This window comes from Labrus bergylta, chromosome 19, assembly GCF_963930695.1.
Source record: "Labrus bergylta chromosome 19, fLabBer1.1, whole genome shotgun sequence".
NCBI classification, from domain to species: Eukaryota; Metazoa; Chordata; class Actinopteri; order Labriformes; family Labridae; genus Labrus; species Labrus bergylta.
The window spans coordinates 2,328,256-2,354,723 of record NC_089213.1 but is presented as its reverse complement, the minus strand read 5'-3'; the positions used below and the strand labels follow the sequence as shown (position 1 = coordinate 2,354,723).

General features: G+C 43.2%; 2 protein-coding genes across 2 annotated transcripts in view; both read left to right on the top strand.

Moving 5' to 3' along the window:
- Positions 1-11,498, top strand: part of samd12 (sterile alpha motif domain containing 12) — a 161,268-nt gene extending 149,770 nt beyond the window's left edge. The window contains exon 5 of the mRNA XM_065948338.1: positions 11,346-11,498. Within this exon, the coding sequence (XP_065804410.1) occupies positions 11,346-11,350 (5 nt within the window). The 3' untranslated portion in view covers positions 11,351-11,498. The remainder of the gene's footprint in view (positions 1-11,345) is intronic.
- A 2,153-nt stretch (positions 11,499-13,651) lies between these two features.
- ext1b (exostosin glycosyltransferase 1b) overlaps positions 13,652-26,468 on the top strand; it is a 128,060-nt gene continuing 115,243 nt past the window's right edge. Inside the window, exon 1 of the mRNA XM_065948155.1 lies at positions 13,652-15,556. Within this exon, the coding sequence (XP_065804227.1) occupies positions 14,613-15,556 (944 nt within the window). The 5' untranslated portion in view covers positions 13,652-14,612. The remainder of the gene's footprint in view (positions 15,557-26,468) is intronic.

Here is a 26,468-nt window from a genome sequence, read left to right as displayed (position 1 = left end):
ACTTTACATTCATTAATATTTACAGTCTGTATCAGACATCTTTGATACGTCAAGTTATTTTTTTGAAAGTGAGCCCCAATTTAAACATCACTAATAGTATACACAGTTCATTTCCATCTGTCTCTGGAATTATCAGTGTGTTTCTTAAGCAATAAAATGTAATAAAGAGTAACAAACACATCAGTTGACACGACCGCAGTCATGGGAACTTTGTCAGGAAGCAGCAATTTTCAAACCCTGTAAAAGTTTGACGGCTGGTGTGTGTGTGTGTGTGTGTGTGTGGGGGGCTTAGTCATCACAGCGAATGGAAAAATGTTCTTATCAGTGTGTTGGTTAGCCCCAGGCCATGTAGCATGTGTCTTTAATGTGGATGTGTCACTGCGTTCACTCAGTGTGCGCGGTGAGTAATGAGAAACTCCCTAACTGTTAAACGGCATGCAAACGGCTTTCATCAAACTTGATTTACAACTCTGCACTTCTTCTCCTTTCCTCCCTTTCTACACTCGTTCCGCTTCCCTTATTTTTATTTTTTTATTTTATTTCACTTCCTCTTCACTCTCATCCCTCTCTTCCCACCGCCATCTAAACAAATTAGGGAGCAAATGAGGAAGGAGGAGTGATATGGGTGATGAGGCATGCCAGGACGTCAACAGATGACAAGCAGTGCAGATGAGGGGAGAGAGAGAGAGAGGGAGAGAGAGAGAGAGAAAAAGTGCTCTCTGATACACAGACTTTAAAAGAAATGATTAATGAGGCCAGATGTTTGGCTTCTTTTAGCATGAATCATTGCATTCCCCATGACAAAGCAAAAAGTACCCACTCATCCCCCCTGTTTCCCTTAACAGAGAGGCAGCAGGCAAATTACTTCCCAGACTGTAGACAAAAGAGACAAATCCACTACTTTTCTGGCCTGGGCGTCTTTCCCCCTCGCCAGGTCAGGACAGTAAATCGACTAAATGTTTCAGGCTTTTGTTTCATGCTGACATCACTTTATTCCAATCCATAACTCTCTGGAAAAAAGGAGGAGTCTCTTAAATAGATACACTCAGGCAGAACGGGCTCCTTTAGAGTGCTTGTTTTTCCTGACCATGCTAATTATGGCATCTGGCCAATCAAATGTGTATGAATCTGAAGTGCCTCGACAACAATGTGAGAACACTACAGACCGTTTGGAGGCACATTTAGCAGCCACGGAGGCATTACATCCTTTAACAAATCAATGCAACTCGGCTTGTGAGCCTCGTGGCATCATTGATTGATTGATTGATTGATTGAACATGGAGCGGCTAAGTGAATGGAAGAGGGGAATGAGGTAAGGTGCAGACAAGGACAATGCTCCTTCTTTGAATAAGATTCATGACAACGGCTTGGCAACGAACAATATTGCACAAGTCACCTTAACTGGCTGCACTGCTCAGCTTAACTGGTTTTAAAAGTTGTTTCCACACCGGCATTGTATTGTACTCTTCACTTTACACTGGACGTTGTTAGTTAAATCTCTGTACAGTCTACCTTTTTTTCACCACTCTATGTTTTTTACTGTTATACAACTGGGCTTCTTGCACTTTTCATTTCATTAAAGGCTTTCTATGTGTTTTTTCACACTTAAATGTAGAAATCAAGTATCTCCTCTGAAAATAACTGTGAGTCATGACTGTCTACAATGGGTGTAACACCCGAGTCCCACTCTCTGTGATGTTTTCAGAGTTTTCAGAGTCCTATCTTCAGTTTGTTTACATCGCCCGGACGGCCGGCTGACTCCTCCCCTCGTGTATAAAAGTTGTTTAATTGAGGGACTAGAGAAAAGAAGAATAACATACTGTACTCACTGCTTAACTGTGTTTCTAGATCACGTTCATTTCAGGTAAATTTACATGCAGGGTGAAGATACCAGCATAATAAAGATCGCTAGCATTAGCATGCTAACACAACAATGCAGCGCGAGTTGTTTTTTTTCATGATTTTTCATGATCAAGACGAGCTAAAAATAGATCTTTGACGATAGAAACTCTCTGTTTCCATTAACGAAACAAAGGTTAAAATGTAAGTGGTGGGCTGTTGGATATTCAAAATCCATGATATGTGGTTATAACCCACTGTGAGTCTTTCTTATCCGTCAGCCAGGGGTGCAAGCAGGAAAGAGGAGAGGAGAGGTGTGTATGCGCATCCAGGCAGAGAGCAGAAGGAGCGTGTGTGTGAAGCAGAGTGACAGAGAGAGCACCAGCTGACACGCCAACGAGCGGTAACGAGCTAACGATAGCGGTAACCTTATTAGGCTACTCTAGATTCCGCCGCACTTTAAAACAGTCTGTTGTAAGTTATTGCTAGGTAAGTAAATGCTAGCCCATTTACACCTGCGATCCCTGCTGGCAGCAGATATGCTACAGGACATGAGCTTGATGACAATCTTTTTATGACACTCTGAGAGAAAGCAAGTTTTATTTCCAAAATGTCCTCCGTGCTTCTCTGTCAGTCTCCCCGTTCCTCTTTTTTCAGTCTGGTTCATTGACTCATTACATCGGCTCCTCGGTCCTCAGAGGAAGTGTTTTTGCTAATAACACTGCGAGTAAAAAAAATGTGTCAGCCTATGAAACATCCGCCCAAACTGTTGTTAACTTCTCATGTCAGAAAGCTTGTTTCAAATCCTGAGTGGAGCTCCACAACCTCCACAGCAACCTCCAGCAGTAATAAAACATAAGAAAGCCTAACGCACATAGCCAGAAGGCAGCTGGGGCCTCAGTCTTCTGAGCGACTTAGCGTTGAGCCCTTCCCAACAGACGAGGCCATCCATAATTAACCCTGCGCTGTCAAGTCAAGGCAGCAGTCATAACATGTCCTCACATGTCATTCTAACCCTTTTTATTTTTTCTGCGTCGTTTTCTCTGACGTCAACTCATCACCCAGATCTGTCTTTCTCTCTGCATAAGCACTGCTGCAAGAGAGGGCGAGGGGGAAAGGCTTTGATCTGCTGCGTCTCCTTCACAGTCGCTCTCTGAAAGGCCTCGGACGCCAAATGATACTCTTAATGGAGAGAGAGAGAGAAATCTGATTCTCGTTTGCTTTTGTCGAGGGTGATTTCTGTGGTTTATTTCCCTGTTTCTAAGACGTGATTGAGCTATTTGGCAGCAGGCTAATCATTGCTATCAACATCGGTTTGTTCTCAGCAAAACCAAAAGGCTCTTGTTTCCCTTTTTTTCTGCTTCTTTCTCCACATTCCCCCTCTCATCTCTCCAAAATCTTAATGCATCTCTGTATGAATAAAGATTTCATTAATTCCGGAGATGGGGAAATGGGCAATTAAAATGTGTGAATCAAAGCAGAGAGAGAGAGAGAGAGAGAGAGAGAGAGAGAGAGAGAGAGAGAGAGAGGATAGAGGTATAGGCTGAGTCAGAGGGTCAAAGAGGCTAAGTCAGAGGGAAAGAAAGAACGAGAAAAGAAGCAAGAGATAGTGATTAAAATGTGAAATGGGGGGGGATTGATTTGCGTATCTCCGACTGGAAACTAAAAGAAGAACCAATGAAATGTGTAAGGGAGACTAAAGTGAGAACTGTAAGAGCAAGAAAGTCAAATTAGAGACAGAAGACATAGAGGTATAGAGAGAGAGAGAACAAGACTGATTTGCCATCAACTTTATAACAATATGGAGAAAGTCTTAAACTTTTGTTTGGATTCAGAAAATGTTGTATTATCAGTCATGTTCCAAAAATGACTTTATTTATCCCTGTATCTTTCCATATACAACGTTGATATTCATGGTTTAAAGAAAACTGTAAATATTGGCTTGATTATAATGTAATTCAGCTACTATGTTCCCCTCAGAACTTTTTAATTAAAGGAGATCTATTACGCTCACTTTCACCATTAATTATCACAGTGTGCGCCACCTATGGAGTAGCGTTGCGAGATGTATAGCTTCAAAACCTCCTTATTTATCTTATAATGGTGTCAGTAAAATCTTTAATTTCAGCCTCTGCCTGAAACGGTTCATTTCAGCTACTGTCTCTTTAAGAACCCCCCTCCCCATGTGTCCACTTTCCTCTGATTGGCCAGCTCTGCTTTTAGTCGTAAGGACATTTGAGTGAGCTTCCAGGGTGGGCGTGTCCTACAACTTTGCCTCATGCTTTGCTCTAATTAACGGCAGAACCTGACGTCGGGTTCTGGCCTCAAGTCTCGTTAAGTTCTCGTAATGTCACATTCAGAGCTGCAGGAAACCTCGTCTAGAGATTACGCAGTAAAAAACTTTGCAAAGGATTAGTATTGACGTTCAATAGTCGTAACTTTAAATGTATGTATTTAAATATCGATCAGCATATTAGATCTCCTTTAAAGTAACTTCTGAGACATGAAAATTTACAGAGAACTTTTTTTTCAAATATTGGTTTTATACTTAATTTTGCTTTAATTGTTATTTAAGTTTTGAAATCAACATTTTAAAATATATTGCTACATATCATACGCCCATATCAAAGTTAGCTATGTGCTGTTAGCAACATTTCCACTTTAAACCACTTTCATATGAAGAAAAAAAGTACCATAACTATGAATATTATGGCCTGCAGTTGTGCAAAGCAGGCGTCCACATTGGGCTGAATCAGATTTATAGAGATTAATTTAGATGGGCAAATCTAATTTTCTGCATCTTTTTCTGCATTCTATAAAGTCACATCTCTGAACTGGTAATGCCCACATAAACTGAGATCCATAGACATGAAAGAGCTGGAATCAACTACCGCAATTTGAAGCCTTTCTGATTTTAACCAACACTAAACAAAAAGTATTTTTGTCTGCAGAAAAATCTTCAGCTCCCAGTGAAAATGTGGGACTGTTTGTACTTGGCTTAGTCCAGATTCATAAAAAACAATCTTTAAATTTTTTTTCCCACTCCATCGTTTTGTCTCTGCTGTAAAAAAAAACAAAACACAAAAAGTTCAAAGCGTTTTTTCCTCTCTCCTGCTGTTTATACAAACATACCTGAGCTAACCCACAGTCCTGCAACTCACCTGTTTCTTTTAGTTTGAAGATAATTTTTAGACATTTTTACAGGTAATAATGGGAGGACAGACTAAGGGGATGACATGCAGCAAAGGGCAGAGTGTTGGAGTCGAGCCCGCGGTCCACAGCAGTGTGGACTGTAGCCTCTGCTGGGTGGGCCCTCTAACCACCTGTGGACTTTTGTTGAGCTGTGACATTTAGTCTGTGGGTTAGGGGGTTTATGGGACATGGTGTTAAAAGCTGCGTCACCACATCATCATAAATCATGATCAATATTGCAAAAAGGACTTATTCATACCTTATTCATAACTTTTTATTTTTATTTGTACTTTTCTACTCTTTTTTTTCTTATAATGCTATTCTATTTTATATATAATGACTGACTGACTGACTCGGAGAATTCCAATGTACCTGTACTGTCCTGTACCTGTGCAAATGGCAATAAACATCTATTCTATTCTATTGATGCAATAATGTTATAAACTAGTGCAAGAGGCTCTGTTTCAGGGCTTTGAGTTATAACGGATTTTACCAATTTCAGTGGGATTCCTGAAGGAGAGGTTTTCTTTCTTCGATAGTACAGAACCCAGAAACACAGAGCCTTAGTACTGGCTCAGAGAAGAGCTAGCTTGGCTGAGGACTCCAACTTTCTTACAATCATCATGCCGATACATCTTCTCTCTCTGTACTTGATATCCAGCTGCCAGCAGCGCCATTAAGGCGAGGACAGAGGTTGAAATAGTGAGAAGTGTGTTGGAGTTCAAAGTGCCGGCTAGAGCAGGCACCGCTCTGATCTTTGGGAAGGGGAGTTAAAACATTAACATTCACCCTGCACCGCCTGTTTTTTTTTTTTTTTTTACCCCTGCAGCTCCCTAAAGGCAGGGAGCAGGTTCATACAGTATGCAGAGGGCAGACACATAGGGAGCATTCAGAATATATATTCGTCAATAATCGAGTACATGTGTGCATCTTAACAGGGAGTTGTTTGTGACAACATGCTGTGTATACAGAGATAAATCATAGTGGGATAGATATCAAAGTGTTGTATATGAACTGATTTGTCTTCTCATTGGCTCGGTCAGCGGGATTACACTCGTCCATTTATCATTCCCTATGAGTGTGGCTTGCACTGGTAATTGTAAATTAAGTGGATTACTGTGCAGTATAGTCCCTGAGGGAATTAGCGGATCTCTGAATGGATGCAAAAATCCCATCGTACTGTGATCCAGGCAGGTCCCAAAGCAGCATCAGCACTTTCTGAGGCAATGATATCAGCGTGAGCCTTTTGAATGATACTGATTTAATAGCAGCGCGGTAGATTTAATGATACTGACACTCATTATGTTTCAGCTCCCTGAAGAGGGGCAGGAGATGTTTCAAGTGATTGGCACAAGTGTGCTTAAGCAAAAAAGTGTTTGATGGGATTTACTGTACGCCCTTTTTTACAAGCAGGAATACTTAAAGTAAGAGAGGGCAAAGTACATGTAAAGTTGCTCTTTCAGGGCTCTGCGGTAGACTGATAGCATTCTTGTTCCTGCTGGCTTCAGTGACCTTACACCGTCTAAATCCCCCCCAAAATCTAAATCCACCTCAGAAGAATTGCGTCGGATTACAAATGAGGAAGCAGTGGCAGGGATTTCTTTTTTAATGAGGACAAAAACCAAATCACCACATCTAACCTGAAACGCTTCATTTGCTGCTGCCTGCCAGCCGGCCCGACGCTTCCCAGTAGAGCGCCGGGGTTAAAATTGCAGAGTTTCAGCGTTCGGCTCGCTCGGGGGCCCTGGCAACAAACGATGGCCTCCCCTCCCACACCCCCCCCGAACATTTAAACCCAGCTCAGTTTGCCCAAAGCGATCTCCGCTCAGGAGTTGGAAAAGGTCACTTTAAATAAATAAAGAATGGGGGGAGATCACTAGGCATCCCACACATGGAGTGAGCAGCACTTTGAGAGGATAGCCAAGGCTACACCATTTAGCATTCAGTAGCCTGAAGCGATCCATGAGGCTGGCTGTCTGAGAACAGAAAGTCCAGATCCAGACTCCCACTCAACTTGCTTTGGCTGCATCAGTCACATTGCTCTTCTAGCTAATCTTCTGGCCTGTTTGTCGCTGCATTATTTGTTGTTGTCAGCAACGAGAAGAGACAACAACACAGCATTAAATCATGCCTCAGGTTAAGGCTCGGACAGTGTTTCTTCTTCTTTCTTTTTTTTATTACCATTTTCATTAGCCTACAATATGTTAATACATCTATCCGTCTAAACTTTTACCTTCTCAAAGTTTGCAAGAAATCAGCGCTGGGAAGCAGCAGCACAGGTGACAAGATATAAACATGGACAAGAAATGCATAAAAGAGTCTTCTTTTCTGAATCTTCCCAAATAAAAAAGCAGCATTGTTGGAATGGAAAGTCCCAGTGAGACTTTGCAGGAAAGATTACACACTAACATCAATGCAACTCTATTCTCAGGTTTTAGGCACAACTTCACAAGCCTTCACAAAAAAAGTAAACTCAATTGGATTTGCGACCCGTTTTTCACATCGCACTCGCACACAAACAACACAACATGTAGTCTCAAGTGTGCACACAAGCCAGGTGCATGGCGCCGACACACACACTGCACCCGTGAGATACAGAGTGGTTGGAGTGTGTGCGCACATACACACACAAACACACACACATGGCCTCTGTCGTTGCAAGAGCCGCTTGTTACATCATCCAGCGGGGAGTTTATCATACACTGATCAGCAGAAGCCCGAAGACTCTCAAAGGCTGTTTTGTCTTCCTCCCGCCTGAAACTCGCTGAACCCACAGGTTACCTTCCAGCCGCGAGTATTTGTTTACCGCGGCTTGAATTTGCAAGTTTTTATCATGCCTGCCTGCCGTCATGGAAGGGAAGTGCTTAACACATTGTTTTATCAGTGCCAGGAGAACTAAAGGAAGACTGCAGGTAATCCAGGTCGTGACCTCAACAGTTATGTTTTTTTTATTTTGAGAAACTAGAGCCTGACTGAAATGCATTTTTGCGACAGATATCATTACCAATTAGAGAGGGGAATTTGTTTTTTTACTGATTACCAATAAAAAGGTTGATAGTTGATTTTTCTTTAGCTGGAAGAAAAACACATTTTGCATTATTTTTAGACTTCTGAGATTCCCTGCAAGGAGTGCTGCAGACATTGCCAAGAGTACTGCAAACTATGCAGTCAGATACAACTTGATGACATCATTTCTAAATCATCCATGCATTGTTTTCTGCATCACATGTTCTTCAGCACTAGAAACAAAATGTATAATAGGCCTATAGCAGCCTGTTATCACCCAACTGATATACTGTATTGGTCCTTTTTTACATATCAAACTGATTCTTGTAATTTCCTTCTTATTTCATTGCTATTGTCAGTATCATAATATAGAATGTTTAGTGACCCAAGTCCTTTCACCCATGAGCCAAAATATATATTTAAAGTATCTCATGACAGCCTGACAGCAATACTTTCAAGACCATTTTTATTTGACCTTTGAATCTGCTGAAACTATCTCACCAATAATATCAAACACGCAGGTAATAATGAGACCAGGGGCCTGTGCCAAGAGGCAGATTTTCTACATACACAAAGTAGAAGGTGTCACGCTAAATGAGATAAATATTTAGATCCATTTTGCACTAATGATGAGAAAGTAATTGGCTATTACTTTCCTTAATTGACACATTAACACTGCGATTTTTTGGTTGTTGCAGCTCTATGTCACTTTTTCTTATTTTTAAATATCAGAAAAGTTTGCACTGAGTTTGTAAAATATGACGATCTGCTGACTAGTCTGATTCAATTGGTCATGTGCTTCGGACACCGCCCCTTTTATGTGAGCTTGCTCGTACAAACTCTGGTGATTCTAGAGTCTGATGGGGCCCTGTAGGCAAAAATCAACCCTCCAAGCAGCGTTCAGCAGGGTAACAAGAGAGAGTTCTGTCAGATGGGAACCCCTTGGGGAGGTTTCCTACCCCAAGCAGTTGCCCGCCTTGCCTGTTGACAAGCAGCGCCTCTGCTGTCCGGTTCATATCCAGCTTCCTGTGATCGCTTAGGGAGATCTTTAAGGGTTAGTGAAGCCAGCTAACTGAAAGATGGATATGTTTAACTTGTTTGATTTTACAGGCCTCTGTTCTTCAGTGACGCATCAGGACAACAAATGTGAAAGAAAGGAAGTTTTCCCCCTCTTCAGTTTGACTGAGGTTAAGGAAACAGATTTCCTGCTCATAAACTAACTTTAGTAACAACACAGGACACAAACTTAAGGAGGGTATTTTACCATGACGCATTTGAAGTCTGTGTCAGTTATTTGTTAACTTATAACATGCAAGTCACAGAGCCAAGCATCTGATTCTCCATCCGTTAGCTTTTTTCTGAAAGTAGAATCCTTAAAAGACTCCTCTCACCATCTGGATACCGAAAATAATAGTGTTGTTAAAGAAAACAGATCTTTTGAGTTTTATCCATACACCAAAAGCAGCGGACAGAAATGGCACGAGTAGGGAGAGTTAAATGTTGGCACTGTCAATGAACATAAATATGAACAGATTTGTACCTTTTCAAGAGATTTAGGTCATGTTGCACAAGTCGTGAAATCAGAAATGGTCATGTCTGGTAACCATCCGTGTTTGGAATGGATAAAAGAAAAAATGGCAATTCAGAAAACCTTTTTAATCGTGCTCTAGACATTATGTACCTTTGGTAAGATGTGACTTTAATAAAAACTATAAATATCTTTTCTAGGCTTTTATGTTTGCATGCTTAACTCAGTGACTGAAATGTAATGGTAATCAACGAGAGGCACAATCCTGGACAGCCAGAGTGTTTTAGCTTTATATCAAAGAAAATGACTAATCCAGTGCTGGTTTGGGTTGTCGTATTTGGACAGAGCATTTTTGCCTTTTTGTCCTTGTATGTACAAATGTGTCCCTTCATGAATATATCTCCCTGCAAAAAAATGGGGCATGCTTCCAGCTCATGTCCATGCTGACAACAGCATTTAATTTGGAGCAGAAAGAGAATCTGCAGCATAATGATGCTCTTCTCTATTTCAAACCGACGGCTTGATTTTGGCAGATAAAAGAGGGGGGGTGTTTTACATAACAATCTTACTTAGACCAGCTTTTGAGATTTCACAGCTAGCTTGGATTTCTCCTATCTCAGACTTGCTACAGTGCTGTGAAGAAAGAGAGACAGAGGCGTGATTGAAGAGGGGATTTTTTTTTTCTTTTCTGGGGTGGGAAATATTAGAAGTGTACACAAGGCAGGATGAAGGAGCCGAGTGTGGTGAAGCTCCCTGGAATGACTCCCAGTCCTCACCGCTGTCTTTTGGAGAGACCACACAGCTCTGCAAGTGTTCCAAAACAGTCAGGATATAGGGGATAAACTCGAGGTATATGGTGCCTTTGATGGTGCAGAGGTTAATACTGCAGTCTCTTTTAAAGCTCAACTGCGTCTCCTTTTTCTTCTCTCACCTGCAATCAAGACAGATGCTTAATGACGTGAACAACCCCTGCAATACATTAAAAAAGACGGGATCATTTTTCAAGAGAACAACTCTACTCAGATTACACCATCTCTCCTCTGGTTAACACGATCCTGTTTTCTGGAGTCATTTAGCAACAAGACATTTGTCCCATTAGAGTAGCAAGCAATTAAGAGCAAAGTCCCCCCGGCATAAACAAAAGCAAGATTCTCTAAAGACTTAGAGTGAAGTTGTGTGGGTTTCCATAAGGCTGCACAGATAAAGCAACTGGAGACTTAAATCAGACCTCTTACTATATACTGTATGCTCTGATAGTATATCAGTGAGTACTTTATGTAGTACCCATCTAAATAAAACATTTTGTTGAAATACTATCAATCAAGTTTTTTGTAAATTTCCAAATATTGGATTTGCATTGGGAATGGGAATACTACATCTATTACAAAAAATGAAACAATAAATTCTGCTGGAGAATATTAGAAGAGGTCACACCGAAGCTATTTACACTTAGCGTTAGCATCCAGGCAAACAAAGTCAATAATGATCTAATTTAGGTGGTGGGTGCTGCGCCTTGGAAGAAAGGTTGGTTCATTTCAGAGTAGTATGCTAAAAGCTAACGCCAAAGAGCCATAGTTTAGCATTGCATTAACGGCTTTTGGAATAATTTTAGGCCTCTGAGCTAACACTGGGAGTGTAAATACTAGCCAAGCATTTGTAACCCAACATTAGGTGGCAGGCTTCTGAGATCTCAGATTTTGACTCAGATAACTTAAACATATTTAGCTTAGATTACCTTAACGCTCACATGTTGCTGTTGTTGTTGTTGTTGTTTCTGCAGGGTGATTCAAAATGTGAGCGTCCATGCCTCCAGGGTCTGAAGCAATAGTCTACCAATGTTCCCAAGGTGTGGTCTGTGCCCCCTGATGGACTGTGAAGGTACTGCAGGTTGGCCTCAAGAGGTCATTTACAATAATACATACTTTTATTTTATAAGATTTTCACTTTCTTGTTGTTTTTTCTGAATTTGATGTGTATTTTGGATTATTCATTAGTACTGCATACTTCAAACTATTTCATGTGTATGAAATAAAAATACATTTGAAAGGACTGGCTGTTCATGTGTGTTAATCAGAGATGTTTGATTAGAGGTTTTGGGCACCAGAATATCTAAAAATTCATATTTGGGCCCAACAGTCAAATGTTTTGCAATGTCTGGTCTCTAAAACAAAAGCAGTAGTTTTTGAGTGTTTGGGATCGGTACGAGTTCTTATAGTCCATCAGAATTTGATGCTTAATAAAATGTCTGCGTTTAATCTTCAAGACAAAATCCAAAATTCCAGCATTAAGATGGTTAGGGGAGACTGAGGAGACAATATAGAGATTTGTATGCTCTGATGTTATTTCCCTTGCAGTCAACAAAAGTTTCTTCAGCGTTGGATTTAGCAGGACAAGCACAGACAGGAGCAGCCCTCTGGAACAGCACCCAGGCCTCTTCATCACCAAGAGCATATTCCGACGATGAGCGCCGGCCAACCACAGGATCCTGGCCTGTCTCCCAGCCAGCCCGGCTAATTAGTCCCCCTCTTCTGAGCTAATTGGCCGATAAAAAATGAGGATGGCCTCTTCACCCAGCCCGAGTGTTGTGCCACCAAATAGCAGTGGGAAGGATTATGCTGGCTTATGAGGCATGGTGACACTCAGCAAGGGCCACTCCTCTGCTATTAATTTCCTTGTCAAGCCAGTGGCCTCGTCTGGGTCACTTTGGTTTGTTAGTGGATACGAGAAAACTTTAGCCTAGGAGTTCATGCCCAACAACAACTTATTCTCATTCCATGACTTCAAATCCTAACTTTTTACTTTGTACGTTTTTTTGTCTCAAATAAACAATGAGAACATCATCTGAGCAAAAAATTCAGTGTACCAACATGTTCAAGGAAATGACACAGGGTTTATCATATTTTGGGGCTTTTGATTATCTTTGCACAGTCAGGACTCTGTGTTAGTGACTAACAACAGACCTTATGCAAATCAGTGAGGAGAACAACAGAGGTCATCCTGGTCGTTGGAACACAATAACATGTGGTTGCAATACCCAGGTTGATCCAAGCCCTCTGACTCTCTCTTCTTATTACTCATCTGCCTCTAGTGCCGTCACATAAAGACAAAACATGCCAACAAATTTGATCTATTTAGAACAAAAACATACTGTGCTCTGAGAAACACAGAAAATCAAAAAAAAGGAATCATCAACAACTTTTCAGCAGTTTAAATAATTTCAAAATTCTTCAGCAAATTATTTCTGAACTTTTTATGAAATAAAAGTCTAACTTTGTGGTATTAGTTTGTTCTTTAATAAATGTATTTACTTGATGCACTATTCACCACTGCACTGTTTCATATTTAGTCATGTAAATATTAGTCTTTTCTTATGTTTATTGTTGATATTTAATGTTGTACCTGTACATAAGAGAGCACAGTTCACCAAAGTTAAATTCCTTGTGTGTGTGTGTGTAAGCATACCTGGCCAATAAATATGATTCTGATATCAGGGGTGCCCGATGGGGGACAAAGTTTTAAGAGCACAGAAGCACTAAAAAATTTAAGATGTTTTTTTTATATTATATTGTTTTTGTTGGGACTCTTGTTATATCTCTACATGAAGGTTAACAGATTTAGAATATCTGTTTAAAGTTATAGCTAAAGCCACTTCATTTTTTTCTGTTCACTTGTCTATTTCATTTTTGACAAACCAAAGTTTTTAAGAAATAAAAAGAGTAGAAAAATACAGAATCAAAAAGGTGCTTGACAACCGTGTATGTTTTGATAATATAATGAGTAATGAGAAGAAGGAGCTACAATGAAATCAGTGCCAGTGGAGGATTAGATGCAGCAGGATTGAGAGCATGCATACGCGATTGTGAAGGTCCAGTAAACCACTCAGCCTAATTACAAATAGAATATAACTTCTGATTAGTGTCAGTGTACACTTCACTGAGGCTGGCTCATTTCCAAAACCCAGGCTCACAATTAGATGATTCGCACATGCGGAGGACACCGGTTATGAATGGGTACATTTCCCAAAGTCCCGCCCCTTCCGTTGCTACACACGGACCAATCGGGGGCGCCCATGCGCTTCGATGGGACGTCACGTCAGCTGCCGTCGTGTCGGGATTGGAATGTTACTGACTAACAATCGGAACAACTGAGCACTCGGTAATTGGACACTAGGATCAAGGAATCCGGTCTTTTTGAACCTTTTTTCTTCGGCTATCTGCTCAGTGAGAGGTGAGCGTCTGTTTCCCCCCTCGTATCGACCGGAGAACTTCGCCCGCTGTGGAGGCTTTGTATTGTAAAAAAGCAAAGCGCGTATGAGGCAGTGAGGGGAGGTTGTGAGAAATAAGAAGAGAAATGCAGGGATTCGTCAGGTTACAGTTGCACCGCTGATCTGTCCCCCTGCACAACGACGCTTCCTTCCCCCCTTTTTTTTTTTTTTTTTTTGCTTTCTCTTACGGGACCATGGAGTGATAAAACACGGGGAATAGAACGACTACAGCTTGAGGCGTCTGGATCTGGATCCGGCGCGGCGACTGGGATTTTTGACTCAGCCTGGTCAATGTGTAACCGAGTTTAACATCCAAATCGGGGTATACCTTTTCCTTTCTCCGTCTGGGAGAGCCTCGGGGACCCCTGCCGCTGTTCAGCCGGGGGGGAGAGAGAGTTCCCAGACGGCTGTCGGACAGTTTTTTCTCTTCTTTCCATCTGAATAGCTCCACACAGACAGGCTGAATGAGGGCGAGAAGAAGCGCAGGGGAAGCGACACTCGTGTGCATGTGATTGTGTCCGAGAGGGTCCGGGCAGAACTGTGCGATATGGTGAAACTCTACAGAAGAGGACGAACGGGAAAATACTTTTATTAAAAAAAGAAAAATCGCCCACATGCACTGGATCAATTGCTGGATTTGGGAACCGAATACGCAGAAGGGGGGTTGGGGATCCGTGGAGGCTGCCGGAGGATGGAGCGGTGTAGCCGGGGTTGGTGAGAGCCTAACTTCGGGCTACTTTGCATTTCTTATTCCTACACGACTCGCCCCTGTTCCCAGGACACATGCAGGCCAAAAAACGCTACCTGATCCTGCTCTCCGCCGGTGCATGTCTGGTGCTTCTCTTCTACCTCGCAGGGGTTCAGCTTCCAGCGGCGAGCAGGAGCCGGCATGACCGCAGCCGGAACGGATACCGGCCCGAGCAGCCCTGGCCCCACTTCTCGGACCCTTTACACCTTTTCTTGCCCTGGGATCAGACGGACACCGAGGAGTACAACCTGCACATATCTCCGCGGCAGAAGAGGGACGTCAACACGAGTGTTTACAAAGGCAAGCGGTGCCGCATGGACTCCTGCTTCGACTTCTCCCAGTGTCAGAAGAACGGATTCAAAGTTTATGTTTACCCGCAGCAGAAGGGGGAGAAGATCTCGGAGAGTTATCAGAATATTTTATCCACCATCGAGGGGTCCCGGTTTTACACCTCGGACCCCGGGCAGGCTTGTCTGTTCGTCCTGAGCTTGGACACTCTGGACCGGGACCAGCTGTCCCCGCAATACGTCCACAACCTGAAAACCAAGGTCCAGAACCTGCCTCTGTGGAACGACGGCAGGAACCACCTCATATTTAACTTGTACTCGGGGACGTGGCCGGACTACACGGAAGACCTGGGCTTCGACATCGGCCAGGCGATGTTGGCCAAAGCCAGCATCAGCACCGAGAACTTCAGGCCCAACTTCGACGTCTCCATCCCCCTCTTCTCCAAAGAGCACCCGAGGACCGGGGGAGAGAGGGGCTTCCTCAAGTATAACTCCATCCCGCCTTTCAGAAAGTACATGCTGGTGTTCAAGGGGAAGCGCTACCTGACAGGTATCGGCTCGGACACCAGGAATGCCTTACATCACGTCCACAACGCGGAGGACGTGGTGCTGCTCACCACCTGCAAGCACGGCAAGGACTGGCAGAAGCACAAGGACGCCCGCTGTGACAAGGACAACGCCGAGTATGACAAGTAAGTGACACAGTTGGCTCAAGTGGTGTATCGGGAAAACACGTTTCTTTTACATTACCTGCTGCTTGGACTTTTAGCGGCTACACGCATGCGCACTTGTAGCCTAACCAGGTAACTGCCGGAGGATGGAGCGGGTTACAGCTAGGACGAAGTTAGAGGGGAAATAACCTCTATTTCATGTAAGTTTTTATATAAAATTCTGATAAAAAAACACAAGCTTATGAAACAAATCCCTTTTCTTCCCTCGATTTTTTCGATTTTTTTCGATTTTTTTTCCGATTTTTTCGATTCTTTTTCAATTTTGTTAATTTTCACTGTAACTTTCGGCTAGCAGCACTTTCTTAAATTTATCTCTTTTTTTCAGTGCCTGCTCTTTTAAATCAAATATATTGGTTTGTTGTGACAGACTTTTTAAGACTTACGGAAATCAAAAATACAAACTTCGTACTGTGATAAATAGGGGATAAGCTAGCTATAAAAAAAAATGTCACTCACCTCTACAGGAGTGTAAACCGGAAGTGAGCAAGGGGGTCAAATGAATTTATTGAAAATACCAAAGAAGAAGAAATTAAGGAGGATAAGCCCTGAAACTACAGCACGTTTACACTCTGGATTTTGTGGAAGTGAAATTAAAACTATAACCAGGTAGATTTTGTGTATTAATAACAACAACGGCTAACAGATAAAAAGGTAAACATGACAGAGCACTTTTCGCTTTGATGAACTGTGTCGTGATGCGTTTAGATGTAGGCTATTTCTGGATCCATTCAAATGAACACAGCCATCAATACAGAGTATAATTTAACCTCCACTGTTAAAATATAGTCTTATAAATCAAAGTCATATAAAACTCCATCAGTGAGCCTTTTAAAGCGCCCAAACTGAAGCACGCAGTTAACTAACCCTTTTATGCCCCCCGCGACATGACTGTGATTCACCCTTCACTCCACCTCCTTGCTCCCTTTTTAAGCATGTTGTAAAAGAGCTCTAGACCAGTCTATTAGCTCCCTGGACACCCTCCCCCCCCCATCCTTTCCTACTTCCTTTCCTTATGAAGGAATTCACAACCACTCCTCCTTCTTGAGAGCGTCGCAGCCTCCCACCACGATACGCTCTGACACGTTTAATTTGCACCCTGTACTTAGTGCAAATTAAGCGAAAGTTAACGTGGGAAATTTTTAGATTTTTTTTGCTCTTAAATGAGTTACATGGCCACAGGGACCTTGTCATGACAAAATGCTTGCCTCCTATAAAAAAGTTGTGTGTAGGTTAGTTTACGTAAGACGGTTGAATAATGGTGCGATTTAGTGCGGATAAATCCGTCACATAAAACAGGTTAATTATCACCCTCACTTCCAGAAGTTGGTGCCATTTTTTTCTCCACTCGGCCCCCAGGGACGGCTGATTACTGCTAATTTTGGAGATCTCACTTTTTGTCAAGGTGGTAATTAATGATTCCATCCCCATGGGATCAACAGCTGTGTGTTTGAATGCTTGGTATGTTTAGGCGGTGGCTGTGTTTGGTGTTTGCATAAAGCAGGATTACGTCGTGCACCGGGGCTGTCAGCTTCACCTGTGTGTGTGTGTGTGTGTGTGTGTGTGTGTGTGTGAGTGACACCGGTTTAATCTGCGTTTATGAACCTGTGGATCCTTTTTTCCTTTGTAAAGCCTGGATTAACTCGGGCATGCGATAACAGCACTTGTCGACATTGTTCCTAGAAGTCAAGGTTAGAAGAAGGACGGATGGAAAGTGGAAAAGCAGAGAGGGAACATTCTTTGAAAAAAGGGTAGCGACTTCTTGAACTTGAAGTGAACTTGAAAACCTCAAACACACAAACTTATAATGCCAAAAAAAAAGAAAGGAGCTCTAACCAAACTTCACAAGCATGCACTTGTCTTCCCATTCGTAACCGCACCCCCCCCCCACCTCCACCACCACCACCACCACCACCACCACCCTGCTCTCTCTCTCAAACACACATTCTCTTCTAGTCTGTCTCCCTAGATGCCTTGGGCTCGGTGTCACCTGGAGAGATATGTCATCCATTATCTGACATTCCAGTCATCTCTGGACAGCCCGCCTCTGTTTCCCAACGGATCGGGCCTGTCTTTTTCTTCCCAGAGGTATCCCTGTCTTAAGGGAACAGCCTCTGTCGCTGTAATCAGCTGATTGACACATCTGATCGCACCGAGCTTCTCTCTTTCCGCTGTACTGTTGTCTCACCACGGCTGATTTATTTCCATCAATACCGCTGCTTTTTAGCTATTTCTCCGGCAGCGTCAATACGTTTGATTTTTGTCGCTGCTGAAACTCACCAAATCCAATTCGGTTTTTTTTGTGTTTTTTTTTTACAAGTGTACAGTGCAGCTTCTTATTCTGTTAGTCTAAGTGATTCTTACACGTCTTTTGTGAAGCATTCATGACTTTTTTTCTTGTGTTTTTGGAATGGATTCATCTGGTTATTGCAAGCGTTGAGATTTCTTGCATACTTTTAGAATTCGGAAACAAAGTGAAACCAATACACTTTAAAGAAGTTTGGCCTCCGTTATGATCCAGCAGCCTATTTGAATTTAATACATTGGATGCTTTTCATTTTTTAATCTAATTTAAAGCCCTTTGGTTGCAGGCCCGCTTTGCAAAAACAAAAAATAAAAATAAAAAACTCCTGACGTCAGCTCTCTCAGGTAAATGGATTTGTATGCAACTGGCCCTGTGTAGTTGGTCCTGACTTTTCCACAGTCTGGGGGCGGACAGGCGAAGCCTTGCGGGGACGCTGTGCTGCAGATCCAGGAATGCACACACGTGTCAGAGCAGCTGTTAGCGCTTGGATTGGGAGACCTGCCAAAAAAGCGGGCCGGCTTTTCTGTTCAATGTATATGTAGATACCTGGATGCTCTCTGAATGTGCAAACTCTTTGAACTCAGAGATGATAGGCTCTGACCTTACCTGCTCATTCATATACACCACAAAGGCCGGTGCTGCCGGACTCTGCTACATCCAGCTCGTCTCGTCCGCCTGACTTTTGACCCCGCTGCCTTTAGAGGAATGCTGCTTTCTAAAGGAATGCAGCGGCAGGAGGGCAGGGTGGGAGCCGCCGGTATATAGGTAAACCCTTAACCATCTCCCACTCTCCCATCTACCCACAAACGCACACAGAAGCCCCCACCCTCTGCACCTCATTCAATTGATTTTCATAGCTGAAACAGCTTTGACTTGGAGTTAGTCCCGTCGACTTCCACGGCCAAGCGCTGATGAAAAGAACCCATTCTCTGCTACATTATCCTCTGACTTTCAGGCCGTCTTGACAATGATCCCGGGAAAAGACAGAGAGAGGCTAATAAACGCTCCACAATTTAAAATGTCTTTTTTTTTTGTGGGATTTGCCCTCATTGATGGCAAAACTTCCTTTTCCTGTCTCCTGTTCTAATTCTGACTTCTACATCAGATTTGTCACATTTCCCCTTTTTTAGGAAACGTAACTTCTCATTTCTTTTGACTTCTCTTTGGAAGTCAACGCTTACTCGGCTAAAAATGTCACACAATGCTATACTTATCACACATTAAAATGGAGCTTGTAAGTTGTGTAAGTGCCCCCCTTTTCCCCGCTGGAGAGTAGATTATCCTGCACAGATCAAATCTCATCTAATATCACCAGACGACTGATCAAAGTACACCATCATTACTATCGAGTGTTCCATTTAAGTCCAAGTGCACGTACTCCCCTTTAGTTTCTCTTTGTCGAGCTTTTCCCCGGCTAACAGCAGCGTCATCATCCCCCATTTAATACTTAACCAGCTTTGTTGGCTCATATTGACTTTGTACTTCAGCTACTTCACTGGCAGCTGCCGCTCAAGGTCACCCGGGGGACTTAAAAAAAAAAAAAAAAAGAGGGAAGAAGAGAGGGCGGTGGGGAGCTGAGACAGTCAAGAGCAAGAAGAAGAAGAGGAAGATCAAGGAAGTGTGAGATTGAGTGATAATAGTGACTTGGGATAAAAAAGAAATGGAGAGTCTAGAAAATTGCGTCGTGCAGTGGGATTTTTTTTTACTCCCATTGGGAGTCAATAACAGTAACATCAACCGAGCGCTGCAGCCGTTTCATTTCCACAACTGTGTCATCAGCAGGAAATTTCCCACTTGAGGAAATCTCTCAAAAGCCTGAGAAGTAGAAGGCAACCATTTCTCCCCCCCCCTCTACCTTTATGCTTATCACTTCTCCTTTCCTTCTCTCCTTTTGCTTCCCTACTTTCACCTCCTCCCTCCTCTTTATCCTAACAACATGGAAACACTGATGTGATGCGGCTCCTGATGGCTTCCTGCCACATTTCCATCTCCCTCTGTTCTTTTTTTCTTCTTCAATGACGGCGCAGAGCTTGACATTTTGTTGACACTCGGAAGCGAGATCGGAGGGCCAAGTGAAGAAAACCCAGCAACACTTCCCCCCCACCCACCTTATCTCACTAAAACACCATTATGAGTGGGGAATTAGCGGCGCTCACCTGAATGCCAGCGCGGTGGCGGCTTCCCGTTGGAGATGTGGAGTGCGCGAGCAAGCGAGCGACAAACACACAGTCGTGTTTCTTTGCCGCTGTTTGGCAGGAGAGGGTGTCACACTCCCTTGGTTGCCATTGTTTGTTTTTCTGTGTTCAGATTAATAAATCATGAATATTTCATGATTTGCCTGCTCTCTCTTAGATAAAGTGCCGAGCCTGTGATGGGGAATGTTAATGATGTGAGGGATAGTAAGTTTGAATGCAGAGCAGCTTAATTAGGACTCTTTGATATCTGGGTGTGTGTGTGTGTGTGTGTGTAAGAAACAGATTTAATCCTGTAACTAGATAAAACCTCTGTTTGTTGTTATATCTTATCAGGCTTGTTTATCCATCTCACATCCTCTCTTCCTTTAACTCTCTCTCTTTGCTCGTTTTCAAATCGTCTCTCATTTGTGTGTTTGACTCGTTTCAGCCTCATTTTTCTGTTTTCTGGGGCGAGTCACCGTGTCACCGTCACAGGAGAGAAGTCAACAGCGAGTATTTCTGTCTTGGCTCCCCGGTATTTTCCCAGCTGTCGTAGTTTTTCTTGTGATGAACTTCAAGCACAAAACTTTGTAACATAGTGTGAATTTTAACTTTTTTTTTGGAGGTGAAACCGAGAAAAAAAAAAAAGTTTCATTAGACTTTTAGAAGGAGATTTTTTTTTTTTACACTGTTAAAAACTTTCAAATGTCTCTCAAAACGTTCCAAGAAATTAATATTTGGAAGTGACTTAAGTCTTGCAGGTATTTAGTCATATTTAAGTTATTCTAAGTAATTAATGTGTGGAGGCTGTGGTCTTCCAGGCGGGCGACCCGGGTTTGAGTCCGGCCTGTGGCTCCTTTCCCACATGTCACCTCTCTCTCTTTATTAAGTTATTAATAATTTGGACATGCCTTCTGTAATGGCACAGGCTGGTCTCGAGTCTCCACCACGGTCTCTGACTTTGAGGGTTTGTGTCGTTTCTTTTTGCAAAAGTGAAAATCTGTCCATCAGTTTTCCAAAGTGCATCAATATTGATTTATCTGTCATAGAGAAACTGAAAATATTCACATTTCAGACACCGTCACCAGTGACTTTTTGGCCCTTTTTTTTTTTTTTATCTGAAAACTTCAATATGAACGTTTAAAGATTGAACAGCTGTCAATCAGATCCTTTTCTAAAGTTCTCATCACGTCCTGTACTCTCAGATGAGCTGGATTTGTGTTACTTGTTTGTGTTGCTGCTTGTTTTGGTCTGTGTGTGGCTGCTCATCCATGCATGTCCTTTTTGTTTTTGTGTGTGTGTGTGTGTGTGTGCGTCTCTTCTGTTTGCCTCTTTTGTCTTGTGTGCGTGGGGCCTGTGAACACGAGCGTGTGTGTGTGTGTGTGTGTGCGCAGGATGACCGGGGTCACGACCTCTCTGTCTGTCCCCTCCGCTGAGTGACGAAGGCAAAGCCCAGCTCACTGACCCACATTCATTGAAGGATTACCCGCACAGCCAAGCCCCCCCCCCCCCCCCCCGGCCTCAGAGGTGGTGGCGCTGGAGGAACAGCGGGAAGAGGCGGAGGGGAAGAGTTGGGGGAAAAAAACAAAAAAAACAATTGGTTGGACATGAACTCAGCATGCACACACACACACTTTGGATCAGACAGTGAAAACCATCCTGCCCCCCCCTCCCCCCCTCCCCCCTCCAGGCTCGCTGCTGGCAAGTTCAAGAGATTGATCAGCTGGGAGGGTTCCCCCCAAAATGAAAATCAATGAGGGTATTAGCGCAGCAGTGGGCCGGCCCCTGGAATCATTTCCTCTATTAAAAGCTGCTCACTCCCACCCTGGAGAAAGAGGGGGGGGGGGGGGGGGGGCAGACTGGTCACTCAGTAGGCTTCTTGTGTTGTGGTAACGCTAATTGAAAGAGCGAGGAATAAAAAGGCATCAAAATGCTTTTCCTTCCCAGGACTGCAGGAAATGTTTCAGAGGGATGGATTAACGAGAAACACACGAGCGCTCTGTAGTAAAAAGTTGTAAAGCCCCATCTCTCTTGTCTCTCTCTCTCTCTGTCTCTCTCTCTGTCTCTCTGTCTCTCTCTCTCTCTCTCTGTCTCTCTGTCTCTCTCTCTCTCTCTCTTGCTGGATGCAGTGATGTAGAAAGTTTTTTAAAAAGGCCCTGACAGTGAAAGAATCCCATTGGTTCCCCCCGTAAACTCAATTAAAGTCGACAGGTGCGTCGACTGACTGAGGCGGGGAGTGATGATCAGAACGGACGCGTGATTGGCTCCTTATTAAACTCTCTGCAGGGATGGTTGAAGGGGAAGGATGTGGCTCTGACATCTGCATCGAAGAGAAAAAACAACTCTGTGTGGCACAGGGCAAAGCTGAGACAAGGGGGGGGGGGGGGGGGGCAACGGTCTGAAGGCACAGTCCCTGCTTGGATGTTCACATGTTCAGCTGCTTCAGTGTTTTGCCGCTGGCACACTTGGATTCCATTGTTGCCATGTCCTTTGTTTTTACTCAGAGTCCCTCTGCACCTTTAAGAAAAAGCTAAAGACCCAGCTCTTTCATGAATACCTACTAACTTAATGATGATGGTCTCCATATTATTGATGATGATGATGGTAATGACGATGGTTTTTGTTTGATAACGACGACTTATAATATGGTTTCTATACTGATTAGAGCTCTCAAGAACTGCCCTCAATGTTGTGCTTTGTCTCTGGTCACTTCCTGTCAGCACCTGTGTGTCCAATCAGACTCAAAGCTGATCGTTTGCTCTTACTGACATTGTTCCCTTTTTTCTAGATCCTTGCTTGTGTTGTTCTTACTCTCTGATGTACGTCGCTTTGGAGAAAAGCGTCTGCTAAGTGAATTGTAGAATTGTACTCATGAGTGTCTGACTTTGGCTCCAAACCAGAGCTGAGAAGTCACACAGAAAGGAACGCTTAGTGTGTGTGTTAGTTTGAGGTTTCTCTTTGGAGTGGGATCCATGCAGTCATAAAACAATAAAAGACACTCTCTTCAAGCAGTTAAAACAACTTTTACTGTGATGGCATGAACATGAAAGCAAACTCCTACGTGTCATGACATCAAGCCTTCAATCAGGCAGTCGAAAGATATTTGACTCCTTGATGAACGCTTAAATTGAGTGCACTGAAGTTTCCTCATGTTTTATGAGAACACACTTTGTTGCTAACTCTGTAAATGGTGTCACTAAGCTATGAGGAAAATATTCATCTGAAACCAACTTCACATGTTTGCACTTCCTTATTCTTAACTCTTAGGATCAGGTACTTTCTTCTTCATTTATTATATTCAATGAAGATTTTTCAGGTTTTGAAACTTTGGTATGACAATTGAAGATGTCAGTTTTGATACACATTTTCCCAACTTTCTGACCTTTTTATAGTCTCATAGGTTCATAGAAAGTTCATTCAATCATAAAAAAATGATTTACTTTTGGCCCTACATTGAAACCTAATTCACAGCAAAAGGAAAACAGGAATAAGTGAACAGCTACCAGGTAAACAAAGGTGCAAGTGCCAGATATTTCCCTCAGGAGTTGGAGTAGAGTAACAAAAGTAGAGAGCATGCTGTACTTACATTTTCAAGTTGCCAAAAACAATAATCCCCATGAATACAGATGCTTCTCCGTTGCTGCTCATGGTGAAAATAGGCAACTTTTCAGCAGTATCACCAACTTTCTAATGGTTCATTTTGGTGCTCATAACTGGGAGTCAACAATTCTGTTTTTGCAGTTTTAGAAATACTATAATCTCCATGCCTGATTTTGGCAGTCAACATGGTAAAAAAAAATCACGACAAGTTGTACCAAACAAAATCTAAAATTTAGGATGTTCTTTTTGGCACACCAAAACCAACAGAATGATGCAGTTGTATGCTCACGAGGGCTGACAAAGAAGAAATGGATATATCATTAAGCTCTTTACATGGTTCCCATATCTGAGTAAAACACATTTCTTCTTCCATTCAACACTCGTACTTCCTCATGTGATCAGTCAAGTGGTTTCACTGTGAGTGAATTAAGCTGCAGTTATATTCCTGTTATCTCTCCTCTACTAAACTGTGGAGCTCCGGGTTTGTTAGTGCGTGAGAGGTCAGGGTGTATGTGTGTTTAAAGAGTGTGCAGGGGGGAGGGGTTGCTTCTGGTCCTAGTTCTCTGGGGGATTTGCCCCTCTTCCAGGATGACTCTGCACTCCCTTGGTCTGTGGAGCACCTGACCACAGTTATCTCATCAGTGAGGGGCAGTGGGCTGAAACTCTGGCCTACATCTGCTGCAGACACTGACACACTTTGGAGCCGAACACATGCACACACTGCGGAGCTCATTGTTAAAAAAGATTTCCTTCCAGAGCGTATTCCAGCAGCGTTGGATGAACCTCGCCTCCTGCGAGCGCTGTGACTCCCTCGAGGCGTTGCAGCAGCTCCACCGTGGGGGGAGGGGGGGTGGGTTGCTACTTTCTTTTTATGGCAGGTTTAATGGCCCCAAGAGGTCGTTTAGCAAACACCTACCGACGGCACATCAATGAGACGGGAGATCGTTGACGTCAGCCTCGCACGGTGACCTCCCTCCTTTACTTCTAACCACCACAGGAGCGAAAACAAACACTCAAACCCCTCTGCTGGTATTCATATTTAAATAGTAATTGGCGAGAGTCGGGGGGGGAATCTGAGAGGAGGAGGAGGAGGAGGTGGTGGAGTAGTGGGGTTGAAGAGGGCAATAGCTTAAAAAAGCATTATGTCACTAAAGAATGTGTGCATGGCTCAATGTTTAAGGGGCCAAGGCTTCAAGGAGAGAAAGAGGTTTTTGTTTGGGGGGAGATCTGGCAGGCTGATGGAAGGGCTCTTTTCCCCCCGTCTGGTCCGTCATCGTGCTTTATGGCTCGGTTTGACTTCCACTCTTTGGATGTGAAAGTTGGGGCTGCCCTCGGGCGCACCAAAGGGGGTCCTATTGTGCTCCAGTTTGCTCTCCTTCCAGAGGAAATGCTTGTGCCTTGTTGACACTGCAGCCTGCCCATATGCTTCCCCCATTTACTGCCGCATGTTCTGCTCCTCTTTATCAACTCTGACTCTTCCTGAGGCGGCTTTCCAATGGGTTTGAGTTGGCCATCAAAATCTACATATTATTATAATTTTGACACAGGGGACTATCATTGTTCTAAAGTCTTGCTTGTATACTAGATGAATCTCTTAAACAGCAGTGCAGTGTTATTCTTGCCTAAAGCAGTTGTGGAAGTTGACAGCAAAAAACTTACTTCATTGCTGTATAGAACACAACTTCGTCGACTTAACATGGACAGGTATGTCGAGCTACCGTTATAACTCAATTAGGCCATTTAAGTGGACTTGTCCCAGAAAACAAGCACCGGGGGAGAATCGATTTATTGATAGAAGGCCTTGTCCAATTTGGGTCGCATTGAGTCTTAAACATGCAGGAGTACACCGATCCCCATAAAAGCTTTACGTTTGGAATGAATACAATGCGCAATAGCTTATGGTGATATCAGAAGGCCGACTACAACGTGATTTTGCACTGATAGCATGTCCGCTTTTTGACTTCTGAGTTGAAGCCTGACACTTGGACTGTTGAGAATGTTCACAACAGGGTCCTAAGACACTGACTAGACTCTTCTCCTCTGTCGCCCCCTGGTGGTGGAATGAACTTCCAAACTCCATTGGATCTGCAGAGTCCCTCTGCACCTTTAAGAAAAAGCTAAAGACCCAGCTCTTTCATGAATACCTACTAACTTAATGATGATGGTCTCCATATTATTGATGATGATGATGGTAATGACGATGGTTTTTGTTTGATAATGACGACTTATAAGATGGTTTCTATACTGATTAGAGCTCTCAAGAACTGCCCTCAATGTTGTGCTTTGCCTCTGGTCACTTCCTGTCAGCACCTGTGTGTCCAATCAGACTCAAATCAAATCTAGATCCTTGCTTGTGTTGTACTTACTCTCTGATGTACGTCGCTTTGGATAAAAGTGTCTGCTAACTGAATTGTAGAATTGTAGAGATTGCACGCCTTGTCCAGTTTGGGTCCGATAGAGGTGAACGAAAGAGTTAATCGACCCCCAACCGTAACATCAAGGTGTGTTAGTCTGACTTTGACTCGGCACGATTTCAGTCAGACTTACACAACAAATCCAACTGTTTCAGAGAATAGGAAACAAGTGGACGTTCTGATGGGCTGAATGTCATGGTATCAGGTCGATGCATTGACTTGTGCACTCACCAATACGGCATTTGAGGCGTATCCAATACTAGTATCATTTTTTGGAACAACTCTACTAACAACAATGGCTTCTCTCACAACTCCAGCCATTGACAACCATGCCCTGGTTTGGCAGACACCACAACACTTCACGGATCAGCAGCTCGGCCAAT